Source organism: Lithobates pipiens, unplaced genomic scaffold (genome assembly GCF_037356315.1).
Source record: "Lithobates pipiens isolate NorthernLeopardFrog02 unplaced genomic scaffold, aLitPip1_a1.2 Scaffold_8, whole genome shotgun sequence".
NCBI classification, from domain to species: Eukaryota; Metazoa; Chordata; class Amphibia; order Anura; family Ranidae; genus Lithobates; species Lithobates pipiens.
In genome coordinates, this window is record NW_027507903.1 from 124,145,981 (window position 1) to 124,161,573 (window position 15,593).

General features: G+C 37.4%; 1 protein-coding gene across 2 annotated transcripts in view; it reads right to left on the bottom strand.

The window, feature by feature from the left end:
* The window catches only part of ISL2 (ISL LIM homeobox 2), a 37,656-nt gene extending 30,577 nt beyond the window's left edge, over positions 1-7,079 (bottom strand). The window contains exons 1-2 of one of the 2 annotated variants that reach the window (XM_077473371.1): positions 6,904-7,079; positions 4,182-4,371 (exon numbers count right to left, since the gene is read on the bottom strand). In XM_077473371.1, the coding sequence (XP_077329497.1) occupies positions 4,182-4,371; positions 6,904-6,961 (248 nt within the window). In that variant the 5' untranslated portion in view covers positions 6,962-7,079. The remainder of the gene's footprint in view (positions 1-4,181; positions 4,372-6,903) is intronic. The other variant, XM_077473372.1, reaches the window with a different exon arrangement.
* Positions 7,080-15,593: the final 8,514 nt, after the last annotated feature.

Genomic DNA, 15,593 nt, shown 5'->3' on the forward strand with positions numbered 1-15,593 from the left:
TTACATTTTTTAACTATTTGGCTTATGGCACTTCCTACTACTAGTTTTGTCTATTATTTGCATAAAAATGTACTGGTTAAGTTACCCTGATACTAATAGGCTCTGAATACATGTGTGCCAACACTTTGTTATTTTACATCATTACTCACCCTAGGGTCTACTAATTACATCCTATCTTATTATAATCATGCATGAAAAGTGACTTAGAAGCCTGGCACAAAACAAATAGTAAATAAATAAATAACAGCAATAATAATAATAATAATAAATATAAATAAAATATCATAGTATATACAAACCTCAAAGAAGTGACCTCTCCACACAAACATCATTAGGTATATATATATATTTATATATATATATATATATATATATATATATATATATATATATATATATATATATATATATATATATATATATATTTGTGTGTGTATATATATGACACTATAAGTAGCCTGTTCATTTACATTTCCACCTATTTCTTTTTTCTGGATTTTCTCATACTACTGCTATTAGAGTTTGTTATTATTCCCCAGTATAATAGCTGAGGAAATTCACCAAGCCAGTCCCTGTGAAGTCCCATAAAGTACTTCTGTTTGTTTCAGGGACATTTCCACCATCAGATATCTACAACCAATTTTCATGACTGCTTAACTTTACCATCCCCCCCCTTTTTTTTTTTTTTTTAAATTAGGATTTTCCACAGCGAACTGGAATATGTATAAACGCCTACCATATCTTAATCAGGAATCCCCCAAGATAAAATAAAAGGCATTTTAGTAAGGGAAGCAGTTACAGTGGGGATAACATTAAACAATGGAACAAATATGCCATAAATGCATATTTATTACCATAGGCACTCTGCTTCATATCACTGTAATGATTCTATCTGATCTAAGGATTCATTGTGGGGAATAAAGAATTGTCAAATGAAAGAGAACTACAACTTTTTTTTTTTAAATGCTAAATTCCAGATCAACCACATAAATGCTACTGTATATTATTATTTTAGTGTTCCTATCAAAAATATAAAACGACATAAGAAAATTCTCTAAACACATAAACTACAGTGTACTCGAAAATTTTGTTTTTAAATGTATTAACGTATTTATTGTGAAAGAGAGATGGCGTGCTTAAAAAACAAAAACAAAAAAACAAAAACAAACGAAAAAAAAAAAAACAAGGTAAAATTGCCAAAGAGGTGAGATCAGTTCAGTTGTAATTCAAAAATGAACAAAACATGATACAGGAGAGAAAAATAAAAAAAATAGAGAAAGCCATTAAAAAAAAAGAAAAGAAAAACATATATACATAAACATAATTTATTAAAAAAGAAAACTATTATATAACTATATAATTATAACTATTCTAAAAATGAACTAAACTGAAAATATCTTTCTCTACTCATATATATATATATATATATATATATATATATATATATATATATATATATATATATATATATATATATAAATTTCCATACAAAATATTTAACGCGAGTAAAAATAAACAAGAGATGCAATGAAATAATGAGGCGCTCCTCTGCCTAGAAGAGGAGTGAGGAAGCGGCTGGTGTCGCCTGTGCTTGCAGTACAGTGACAGTGTGCCCATGATCTGTGTGCCCGGCGCTTACACTCCGGGGCAATGCGGCTCTTCCTATACGCTATAGCGGGTATACAGCTGCGGATAGTGTTACTTCTAGAACAACCACAAACGGGGGGGAGTCGTCTAACGTGCTCAAATATTTCCTAATTCCAAAGCAAATAAACCATATCAAAATGTATAGAAAACCTAAAACGATAGCATAAACACTCAAATAAAATAAAGAAAACATTGGCTCTGATATAAACCACGCACTAGTGCAATTATACAACCATATCATCCATCTATATAAGCCAGACGTTTTTATAGCATGCAGAATTGTCTCAATATTTACTTAGCTTCTCGATATATATAGATAGATAGATAGATAGATAGATAGATAGAGATCTGTCTATCTATCTATCTATCTATATCTATATCTATATATATAGATATCTATATATATAGATATCTATATACGGTACGATACGGTAGATTTATATATATATATATATATATATATATATATATATATATATATATATATATATATATATATATATATATAGAGAGAGAGAGAGAGAGAGAGAGAGAGAGAGAGAGAGAGAGAGAGAGAGAGAGAGAGAGAGAGAGAGAGAGAGATAGATAGATAGATAGATAGATAGATAGATAGATAGAGATCTATCTATCTATCCATCCATCTATCTATATCTATCTATATATATATATATATATATATATATATATATATAGATGTATATGTATATATATATATATATATATAAAATGTATGCACACACATTTGGAGTGAGGAGTCGGCCTATGTATAATTATAATATACGTTTCAATTTATATTCAGTTTATATTCCTTTAAATGTCGCAGTATTGTAACAATACACAAGACCTACAAATAAAATAATAATATAAAATATACATATCCAAAAAATAAATATGCAGAAATGACATAATGAAGGGCATGGGAGGAGTCTATTTCCCATAGCCTGGGTGTCTGGTGTGCAGGAACTTTAGTAAATCACCCCATAATGAGCGCTGGTGGGATAAAAACGAAACCGCACGTCTACTTATGTCACCTAATAATAAATAAAGTCCTTGCGGTCACTGGTGAGTCTTTCCAAGAGGAATTCCCAGGAACACTTTTTTTTTTTTTGACTAATGACAGATAGATGATAGAGAGATGACACTAGGAAATGAGAGTGGCATATACATGTCGGGTGCAGGGATATTGTCATCTATGGGATGAGGTGATATCAGTGCAGGGATCAGTGCCCACAATGCATGGCACAGGAGGATGAGGGTGACACATAGATGAGTCCCAGGAAGAAGATCTCCATCACATCTACACAAAATATACAGAATGCTAAAATATGATAATGCTACGAGAGAAGCCATCACTATCCGCATCCCCCAGAAATAATCATCACATCTCACAACAAGAGATTGCAAATTCACATCTACACCAAACCACAAAACCGTACAATACAAACGTGCACATAGTATATACAGATATTACATGGCATGGAAAGTGGAACTCATTGTAAACAGCAAGACCCTGGTACCATATAGTAAAATCGTAACCATATAAAAGGCAATAAAGAGATCAAGCTGGCACAGAATGTCAGAATGAAAACATACAACTAAAAATAATAATACTAAATAATGTCAACGACAACCACAGCAATATCTGTGCCCATTGTTAGTGGTGTCATCAACTGTACATTGCATGTAATCAGCACTGGACCACAAAATAAATACATAATAGTAACAATAATAATAATAATATTCTCCACATTTGTCATCATTTTCATACTATAGCTCGGTAACCCGCCGGTGATCGGTGAATGACAAGAATTGGATGAAATGAATATATTAAGGCAGAACAAGTCTGACTGTAAATCTTACATTACTTAGGTAGTGAGTTACAGTAATAATAATATTAAGAAGAAATATTAAGAAGAAGAAGAATGCAATCCTGCATGTGCTTAGTGTATATCACTGTGCTAGTTTAAACCATCGGATTAAAATAAAAACTATTATAAAGAATACGATCACTTTTGTAGTAATAATAATAATAATAATAATAATAATAATAATGAAAATACTCCAGTTGACAACAGCCAGAGCGTGGATGGTAAACTCACAACAATGAATATAATACTACTATTAATAAAAGCAATAATGCTACAGATGTTCTGCTAATGGGTGAGACATACACCAAATGGACAGTATTGAGTCAGAAGATGAAATGATGACATATATTAGGAACAATAACAAAAACAACTATGTTTTAGACCTGTTTATGGGTCAAACATACAGCATGGTGACAGTTATCAGAATGAATATGAAATGATGTAAAATAATAATAAGAATAATAGTTCTGCTCATGGGTCAGACACGCAGAACCATCACAGTGAACGGTGAGAGCATGACATGAATAATAATAATCATAATAATAATAATATTGTAACCCTGCACATAGGTGAGGAGCACAGTAGTGTGACAGTAATGAAATGATGTGAAATGATAATAGTAGATCATAGTGTCAGTGATCAGTGTCGGGGACAGTGTCGGCTCACCTGATGTAGTCCCTCTTGCAGTAGGTCTTGCCATCCCGGACGAAGCAGGTGCAGTTCTCATCCAGGTACTGGCTGCACTCCGCACACTTCAGGCAGGCGGCATGCCACTCCAGGTCCGGGGACACCCTCAGGATGTACTGGTCCAAGATGTGACTCCCACAGCCCACACACACCGCCAATCCAGGCTTCTCTGCCAGAGACAGGAGCACAGGTCACATGGAGAACACACTGTCATCATATACTGTCATTGCACACTGTCATCACATACTGTCATTGCACACTGTCATCACATACTGTCATTGCACACTGTCATCATATACTGTCATTGCACACTGTCATCACATACTGTCATTGCACACTGTCATCAAATACTTTCATTGTACACCGTCATCACATACTGTCATTGCACACTGTCATCACATACTGTCATTGCACACTGTCATCACTTACTGTCACCTACCTCTCCTCAGCAATGACACCAATTTACAAACAATTTACAAACAATCATTTTCTGCTCCAAATCTCCATATTACTGGATTGATATATACAGGCATAACTCACTTTCAAGTACACAATGGTGTTTATTTACTAAAGCTGGAAAGTGCAAAATCAGGCTCACTTCTGCATAGAAACCAATGAGCTTCCAGGTTTTATTACCAAAGCTTAATTGAACAAGCTGGGGTTAGAATCTCATTGGTTTCTATGCAGAAGTGAGCCTGATTTTGCACTTTCTAGCTTTATTAAATAAACACGATTGTGTACTTAAAAGTGGGGTATGTCTGTATATTGTTATATTATCTCTACAAATGACACCCCCATGTTCTCCTCTATATCACCCAACACAGAACACTCCGCACCCTGGCAGACATGGACAGTAATTTAATCTTACATTTCCCAAACAACCGAACACTCATTATAAATAATACAGTGATGTGTACAAAATACAATACAGCCCAATGTTCACCAATCAGTGTACAAATCCTATTCATTAGAGAGCAGAGACTGGGGCCAATACCTGTTTGTCCATGTCACCTCCAGAGCCACAATCTGGCTGTGTGACCTCGGTATCACAGAGTAACCTGTGTGTTCCCAGTGACAGTGACATCCCCAATGCTTGTGTTACCTGCATGTGTGTCCCCAGTGACATCCCCAGTGCTTATGTTACCTGTGTGTGTGTGTGTGTGTGTCCAGTAACAGTGACATTCCCAATGCTTGTGTTACCCATATGTGTGTCCCCATTGCTTGTGTTACCTGTATGTGTGTCCCCAGTGCTTGTGTTACCTGCATGTGTGTGTCCCCAGTGACAGTGACATCCCCAGTGCTTGTGTTACCTGTGTGTCCCCAGTGTCACAGACTGAGTAACCTGACACTGCTCCTCTCTATCTGACACATAGATACCTACTAATACATATGGACACTACAGACTAGAAAACTCCTGGACCTACCTGACCACACATCCATCTATTTATCTACCTATCTATCATATATTTATCTATTTTAACCTTTCCTAAATAATAATAATAGTTATAATTATTGTACATTATTTATATAACGCCAGCAGTTTCAATATAAAATGAGAGTACAGTTACAATAAAATACCAAAGGGATAAGAGGGCTCTGCTCATAAGAGCTTACAATCTAATATAAAAATGTGCATCTATTTACACACACACACACACACACACACACACACACACACACACACACACACACACACACATATATATATATATATATATATATGTTCTTTACCACAATGTTTACTTATCTGTTTCTCCATCTATCTGATCTGTCTATCTATCTTCCTATCTGTCTGTCTACATCTTTCTATTTATCTAGTGCGTACCAACATCTATCTATCTATCTATCTATCTATCTATCTATCTATCTATCTATCTATCTATCTATCTATCTATCTATCTTTCTATCTAGTGTTCCGACATATCTATATACCTATCCATCTGAACTGTACTATCTATTTATAGATCTGTATATATATATATATATATATATATATATATATGTACCGCAACTGCATCTATATATGTATCTGTCTATCCATTTGTTCAGTCTATATCATGTGTATCGACACATCTATCTATTATTAGTATTATAATTAATATACATGATATCTATCTATCTAGCTATCTATCTATCCCGACATATCTATCAATCTATATTTCTATCCCAAACGATTGATCTAGCCCTGTATTCAGAAAATCCTCTTTGATAGCACATTACAATTACAATCTAGTCCCAAATATAATTGCAGGTGTGTCTATGTCTGTGTTGGCTTATGTATGACAATTTTCCCATCACTACCATCTAGCTTACATTATCCGCGGTCAGCTTATATATACGATCTATATCCATATGAGATATAAAGTACATAGAATGGTACAAATAATGATCACACATCTATTACAATGTGATGGGATGCAGATCTGTGTGTGTGTGTCATCAGAGGGAAATGCGGATCCTGCTGATATAAAGTCCAGCTCTGTGCAGTCCTATGCAGTCCCTATCCTGCTGATATAAAGTCCAGTTCTGTGCAGTCCCTATCCTGCTGATATAAAGTGCAGTGACAAGCTGGGATGACAACCAGTAGAGCAGAGATAAGTGTCATAGTAAAGTTAGTGCTGCTCTTGCATTATCCTGCTGTGTGCAAGGAATAAAAGTTAGTGAGAAGCTTCCAGATGAATAATGGTGCAGATGAACTTACTTTTGGGATGGTCCCCCATAGCAGCCAGGAAGGGATAAGGGACGATGAGATCCACCATACAGCTGCAGTGTGATGCTGGAGATAGGACAGGGAGCCGGAGCCGCAGGATCCTGCTCACAGCTCCCAGGACTGGAGCCTGCACTGGAGACTGGACTGTCCCACGCACGCTGCATGACGTCACGGCGCACAGCCAAGGGGCTCTGCCCCGGGCTTCAGCACTGACAGCAAAAAGGGGCGTGTCCTTGGAGGGTGCGCGCTGATTGGACGCGAGTTTAAATGGGCAGCTTATTAAAGAAGTGCCAGATGTTCTATCATGTTCTCTTCATAGAAGGCATCATCTGGGTGATTGGGATAATTTGTGCCAGAGTTTTAATATACATTCTTCACTATAATGACTTTAAAAGAGCCTGGGACGCTTTATATGCATGTATATCTATCAGTATGCATCCCGCACTGTACGCTTTTATATAGTGAGTGCTGAGAGCTTTATATTAGATATAAATCACATGTTAGTATAATGTATGGCCGGGGAGAGAGCTGTGTGGTGTAAATGTAATATCCGAGCAGGAGCAGGAAAACAATATAGTATTGGTGACATGAATGAGCCCAGCATGGGCTAGAAAACAATATCAGCCCTGTATAGATCCGGATTTACTAAAGAGCTTGGTTTTTTTTGATTGATACATATAGTGCTGGCAAGGTATGTCATTTGGTTCTCACACTATTCATTCACATCAGTCCCTGCCACCAAGGAGCTTACAATCTAAAGTCCCTTTCTCACATATTAGGACCAGTTTAGACAGGAGCCGATTAAATCACCGGCATGCAGTGGCGGTTGGTGCTCAATATTTGGGGGGTCCTAAGACTCCCTGGCCAATCGGATCTCAGAACGCTGATTGGCCAGGCGGAGAATCAGGAAGACAATAGCAAATGAATATAAACACAACTGGGTGGGCTTAGTGCGCCCGGAGCCCACCCTTTTTTTGAAGCCAATTAGAGCTCAGGCTCTAATCATGTGCTTCAAAAACAAAAACAAAAAAACATTGAAATGCATGCATCAGGCACCCCACATGCACATAACTCCCAACTGTCCCTGATTTCAAAGGACTGTCCCTGATTTGGAACAATGTCACTCATTCCTCCTCATTAGTCCCTCATTTTAATATGATCTATATAGCCGTACATAAAATGCACTTTTTATCTACCTAAAAGTGTTTCCCGGTGCTAAACCTTTCATCCATTTCTAATGCCGCGTACACACGGGCGGACTGTATGGCGTACTTAGTTCGTCATACAATCCGACGGACAGTCCGTCGTACTTTCGACTGAACGGACTTGACCACACACGGATACCCAAACAGTCCGTCGAAAGCTTGCGCGATGACGTGTACAGCACGTACGACGGGACTAGAAATAGGAAGTCCAATACACAGCAAAGCACCCTTCCGCTGTGTAAATCCTTTCTGGGCATGCGCCATTCTTAGTCCGTCAAACTAGCCTACTGACGAGCGGATTGTCCGCTGAAACCAAAGTACGACGGACAGAATTTAGAAAAATCAGAAATACTTAGTACGCCAGACTGCACGCTGAAAAAGTCAGCTGAAGCCCACACACGAGCGGACTGTCCGCTGAAATGTGTTTCGACGGACTAAGTACGCCATAGTCCGCCCGTGTGTACGCGGCATAAGTTGCTGCATTTGTAAATTCCAAAAGCCAATATAAAGGAATAGTATTGGCAAAAAAAAGCACTTGTGGGTTTAACCAATCTTGTTTTTTTTTGTACAATTCTCTTTTAAGGGAGCGTGGCAAGGGGTGTGTCCTATGCCTCCATACTTTTGCTGATAGGTGTCCCTCATTCCCATCCCAAAAAGATGGGAGGTATGCATGTAGATTAGTAGCCGGGCGCATAGATTGGAGCGGTGGCACCCCTGCGCCCTGCATGGATGGGCTGCCACTGCCAATATGTCTTTGGGGTGTGGTAGGAAACTGGAATGCCTGAAGGAAACACATGCAAGAACATACAAACTCCATGCGGATAAAGTCCGGATAAAGAGATAAGAACAGGTGACCCCAGTGCAAAAAGCATTGGGTTCAGGAAGATTTCCCATTTTACTATTTTACACAGGGAAGAGTGACTCAGTCCGCATAATCTATGTCAGTCTATTCAACCAGTGTGCCCAGGCATCCTGGGGTGCCTTGAGGTTTCTTTAAGGGTGCCTTGGTAAAATGCATAAAAATGTATCAAATTTGTATACAAGCCAGCAGGTGGATGAAGCCTGCCTTCTAGTTACACAAAGCCATTATGACTTTCTAGATACTGGCATCCTAACAACCAATGATGTCATCGGTTGATAAGAAAATGTCTGTTGCCTCCACGGCATCCTTGTTTGACCCTCCTCTGCCCCTCTCCCTCAGCACTGGGCACATTAGCTGACCGATAGAGGCAGAAGAGAAACATTGGAATACTAGTCAGTACCAGTGTGCAAAAGTGTAATTGCTTTGGGAAAATAAATAACCTCTAACATTGGGTGTCCTGTGTGTGGATATTTACTGCATGGGGGGGGGGGTTGGGATGACACATGCAGGGACGTGAAGGGGTCTATGCCCGGTAGTGGGTGCAGATACCTGTATTATACAGGTATCTGTACCTCCTCTCCCCTGAAAGGTGCCAAATGTGACACCGGAGGGGGGGAGGGTTCCGAAAAGAGGAGGTTCCATTTTTGTGTGAACCTCCGCTTTAACTGGAAAAAGGTTGAGAAACACTGATCTATGTTGCATAATCCTATGTAAAATGTGTTTATTGTGTATTCTCAGAAGATGTACATGCTTGGTAGTGTGACCATGAGCATCTTTAACATACTTTTAATACAAGGATGTGGATAATTATTTTAAACCATGTGACAATACCTTTAAATTTAATTTCACCACACATGTTACAATATGATTGTACAATTTGCTATGTAGTGCAATGGCCTGTCTAATTGGATATAGATTGATTTGCGTTTAGGTAGGTCCTACATATCACATAGTTTTGGCAAATCTAAAGGAGATTGTATAAAGATCATGCAATGTATGGTGACCCTTAGCTGAAAATAAGGCAGGTCATACATAGTGGGATTTGTTTACGTGCAACCCGTACATTGCTTTGCCCGTAAAATTACGTTTTGTGCTGCATTTGACGTGCATTTTTCTTTACGTTTTTGGGCTTGGCTTTCTTGGCTTAAAGGGGCGCGGTGTTGTGCATTTAAAATGCACTTGTAACGCGTTCCCTGCATATGCGATACGGAAAAATGCAGCATGCTCTACTTTTTTATCTGGCTGAACTGCACTGCAATGATGTGAACTTTGCCCATAGGATTACCTTGATTTTGGACTGTCTATGCAGTCGGCGTGTTCAAAAAGCATCGACCTGCATCCAACTGCGTTTGGTGCAAAAGAGCCCAAAAAGTGCACCGAAACGCAACCCCAGTGCATACGTTTCCATTGATCTCAATGGGAGGTGCATTTTAGGTGCACTTTTAAAACAGGGGGCGCCAAAAATGCAGCATGCAGGACTTTTCAGAATGCACCGCACCCGCAACGCACTGATGTTCCATAGAATTCCGTAGGGTTCCATAGAATTTAAGGTGCCAGCCACACAAAAGCGCAGCAAAAGTACAATCAATGTGAAAGGTCTCTTACATGTTCATTCCTAAATAGAGAATGCCCATAATCAGCAGAAATAGGCTTTATAATAAACCATTATTAGAGCAACGTGTGTCAATAATGTAGACCATTCACCCACCATGTACTCATGATATTTTCTAGTTGCTTCAACCACTTCCAATAGCGAAGACAATACATTAGATTAAGCCCCGTTTTTTATTTATTTTTTTGTTTTGTTTTTTACTTCCTTGTTTTTTGTTTTTATTTTATTTTTTATTTATTTTTTCATATTTGATCATTTTTATTTATTATACTATATATAAATATATTATATATAATTTATTATACTATATTTAGTAATCTAGTTGATATAGTTTTTGTTTGTATAACTATAAAAATAGAAATGATTTGATTAAAAAAAGATTAAGCCCTGGTTCACATTGATGCTACTTTGAAATCGCGCTACTTCACTTGAAGTAGCGTGATTTCAAAGTAGCAAGCTCATCGCGATTTCAGGTGCTACTTGATAGACATCTGGCTTCATGCACTATTCATCTATTGACATCGCACCTGAAATCTGCAGAAGTAGTACAGAAACGACTTTTGCAAATCGGTGCTGCGCCGCAAAATCAGTGTCACGCTGATTGGAACAGTGCCATTGCTTCCAATAGGCTGCGACTTGTCATGCGATTTGATCTCTCAAATAGCATGACAAATCGCTCCAATGTGAACCTAGGCTAAGGCAACAAAGAACTGATCATAAACATTACAATCTGATTGTACGACTTACTTTAGAGTTACCAACAACTGTGTATTGCAATGGCATACCTGGTTAGATACAAGTTGAAGGGATTGCTTGGGTAAACTTCTGCATTATATTGTTTCGGTAAATCTAAAGGGAATTGTCCAATCAGATTGTAGTGTCTATGGCCAGTTTAACGCCAGCAGATTTTATGCTTTCATAGTTTAGACAGAAGCTATTGGTGGAAGTCTACCTTGATTTGTTTAGTCATTTTTGCAATTCAAAGCTTTTTACCATCAGTCACAAAAATGTCTAAACAAATGGATGCAACTTATGCTGGCCATACATTATACAATTTTCTTCTATAGATTTCCTTTAGATTTACCAAAACCATATAATATGAGGTCAAATCTAAACAATTTCAATTTGTGTGCAATCAGGAGGCCCTTGTACTACACAGTTGAATGTAAATCTAAAGGAAATTGAATAAGAAAATTGTATGGTGTATGGCTGTACCACCATCACTGCCCTATAGACAGAAATATAAAATGATCGGGGATGTGATGCAATCTAACATCACACTTACAATAATATTCTCCATACACATTGCTTTCTCAGTGCACATCCATTATTTTTTCACCGACATTCATCAAATCCCCTCACCTGGAAGAGTTTTATTGATGCATTTATATATCAATCTACACGATCTTGGTATAAAGGGAAAAAAAAGAGAGAATAGTGGGGGATGGGAAAGTCTAGCTATCTCCAATAATGAACTACATTCCTGCTTAGAAGAAGTGTGCGGTCCCAGCGCTGCTACAGAGCGCCACCTGCTGGGTATACACTGTAATGGATCAAGATGTGATTACAATTGGTTAAAGAAAAAAAAAAAATCAAGGTTGGGTCTGTGAGCCTCTGTTCATTTCAAGTAAAACATCAGCTTAAAATAAATTATTGCAAAAAAATAAAAAAATAAATTCTGATGAAATTACATATTTATTTGCCCAAAGAGAACAATTCGTAAAATTACATTTCTATGATTAACTATAGAAATCACTGTCACATTCCTTGTAAACGCATGCTCTTGTCATTGTTCGTTTTCATTCCAATGTTCCCTGTTTAGGATTTATATATATATTATATATATTGCATAGCACTTTACTTAATAAAAGCTGACAGTTACAGTACAATAGAAGATAAGTTGGGCAGGGTTGCCCTGCAGCTAAGAGCTTACAATTTCCATACATTCCCAGATCCAGCACTACTTTAGATGGTATGTAGCATTTCCTTGGTAGTAGGGATATAATATATACTCCCGTCATATACAACACAATAATTGAGGGAGAGTTACTAAAACTATTGTATAGTAACCAATCAGCTTCTAACTTCAGGTTGTTCAATTGGGCAAAGGTATGACAATATGGGGTCTCCCTTGAAGACAATAATAGGCATCTCTGACAATCATCAAATTCAACCACTTCAGCCCCGGAAGATTTGGCTGCTCAAAGACCAGAGCATTTTTTGCGATGCGGCGCTGCGTCGCTTTAACTGACAATTGCATGTTCATGCGGCGTTATACCCAAACAAAATTGACATCCTTTTTTTCCCACAAATAGAGATTTCTTTTGGTGGTACTTGATCACCTCTGAGGTTTTTATTATTTGCGTAATAAACAAAAAAAAGCGAAAATTTTGAAATAAACACAATATCGGCAGAGGTGATCGGATCTTCACCCTTGCTGGGCATGGACACGAGGGGAGGAAGATGGTCCACATCCCTCTTCATAACATTGCAGGGCGGAAGCGATGTCAAAACGTCACTTCCGCCCATTGCTCTTAAAGGGCCATTAAAAAATAAATAAATGTAGTGTGATTTTAGTGTAAATATAAGATGTGAGGTCTTTTTGGCCCCATAGCTCATATTTAAGAGGTCCTGTCATGCTTTTTTTTCTATTACAAGGGATGTTTACATTGCTTTTAATAGGAATAAAAGTGATAATTTTTTTTAAAAAACAGTGTAAAAATAAAAAAATAAAAGGTAAAATAAATAAGACATTTTTTTTTTTAAACGCGCCCCATCCCACCGTGCTCGCATGCAGAAGTGAACGCAAACGTGAGTAGCGCTCACATATAAAAAAAGTGTTCAAGACACACATATGAGGTAACACCGGGATCAGTAGAGTGAGAGCAATAATTCTAGCACTAGACCTCCTCTGTAAGTCAAAACATGCAACCTGTAGATTTTTTTAAACTTTGCCTATGGAGATTTTTAAGGGTAAAAGTTTGTCGCCATTGCACGAGCGGGTGCAATTTTGAAGCATGACATGTTGGGTATCAATTTACTCAGCATAACATTGTCTTTCACAATATAAAAAAAAAATGGGCTAACTTTACTGTTGTCTTATATTTTAACTAAAAAAAGTGTATTTTTTCCAAAAAAAGTGCGTTTGTAAGACCACTACGCAAATACGGTGTGACAGAAAGTATTGCAACGACCGTCATTTTATTCTCTAGGGTGTTAGAATTTTTTTTTATAATTTTTGGGAGTTCTAAGTAATTTTCTCACAAAAAAAAACAGTTTTTAACTTGTAAACAACACAGCTTAAAAAGAGGCTCGGTCCTTAAGTGGTTCAGGAGATCCCTAAAAAGAAAGGGGATGTCCTTTTTATGTGTTACCCAATCAATGGAAGTTTTTCCCTCATATCTTATTTCTGTAAAAACTACAAAAATATTGGATTTCCCATTAATTTCTATGTCACAGGAAAACGTTACTATGACCAGGTTAAATCTTCCCAGTGCTAAGACAGATAGCAAAAAAATGAAAAAAAAAACTGACAGAGGTCCCTTTTCTACTCTACCAAAATTAAAAATAAATTTGGTTTTACATACACTTGATTTCTGACTAAATAGTGGTAATTAGTATTCATATTTCTGCCAATGGGAAGGAGAAGGGAAGCTGTGGGAAGATTTGGCTCATTCCACTTTACCTTGGAGTAAACAATAGCTATTTATTATGAGTTACACATTACTTTATAGCTTATTAACATGTGTTTTTTCCCTCCGATACAAATAGAAATATGATTATCGTTCGTGACGTCACCACGTACGCTACAACCAGGAAGTGAATAGTTAGAATCCCGGGATCAGAGTTTTTATGTTGATAAGTGCTTGATGTTTTTAACTCTGTGAGTATTTTTTTAATACATTTTTTTTTTTTACGGTTTTACACTATGTTGGTGTTCTTGGTTCTCTTTATATGTTTTGGCAGAATATTCTTTTTTATAGGACGAGGTGTTCTTATGACCATATGTGGAGACCTGGGGGCGACTCATATTTCCCTACAGATGACATACAGATATTCTTGGAAAAGAAGACATAGAGATACACAAGCATGTGTGACTTTTTTTGTATAAAGACTTTACTTTCTCCGGTATGAGTCCTTTAGATTTGAGGTTGTGGAACACCTAGGTGTTTTTGAGCATCAAGTTATCAAGATGTATCACAGTACTATTTACGTTTTGGGACTACAGTCTACGTCTTTGGGGATATTATTCCTATTTCGTGTATACTAAAATTTGCATGTTTGATTTTATGGTATTTGTTATTAGTGTGGCATTTTGGATTCAGATTAATGCATAAAGTTGTGGCCTATACATGAGACTTCTTCTTGGCCACTACAAATATTCTTACTCTGGAAACTACTTATTGTACTCTGTTTTACTGTATAACACAGTGAAGATTGGTCTGGATATTTCTACTGTGATATTAGGATTAGGTTCCAGGCAAATGTACTGTACATTTCTCATCCAGACCCCACATTCAGAACAGTAGGATGCACAGTAGGTTGACATGGAGATTGTTTCAGATTTCAACTGTTGGGTCAACATAAATAGCCGACAACAACAAAGCATGAGGCTCTAGCTGCGTAATTCATTCACGTTATCTACAAAGTAGCTAAGAGTTGATAAATTTTGTTGCTCTGTAGATCAAACCTGAAACAAAACTTGACTGTGTGCCAAGCTTTAGTGACCTCTGTAGCTGCAGGCACTGTACAGCAACTCATCCTCTGAAGTTTTCCTAGTTGGCTCTCTCAGGGTTGGACAATTCATTTTCCCAAAGACCACATGAGAAGCAAGGACTGTTGTGTAGGTCCAAATTTAATTCTGTTCAATATGCATTTTGGGCCTGGGAAGGTTCATAAGTACGTAAACGTATAGAACACAAACACCTGGTGCTAGGAATAATAGGTACAACTGCTCATGAAACAAGTCTCTTTCAAATGGGGACCCCCTGGCCATCCATCC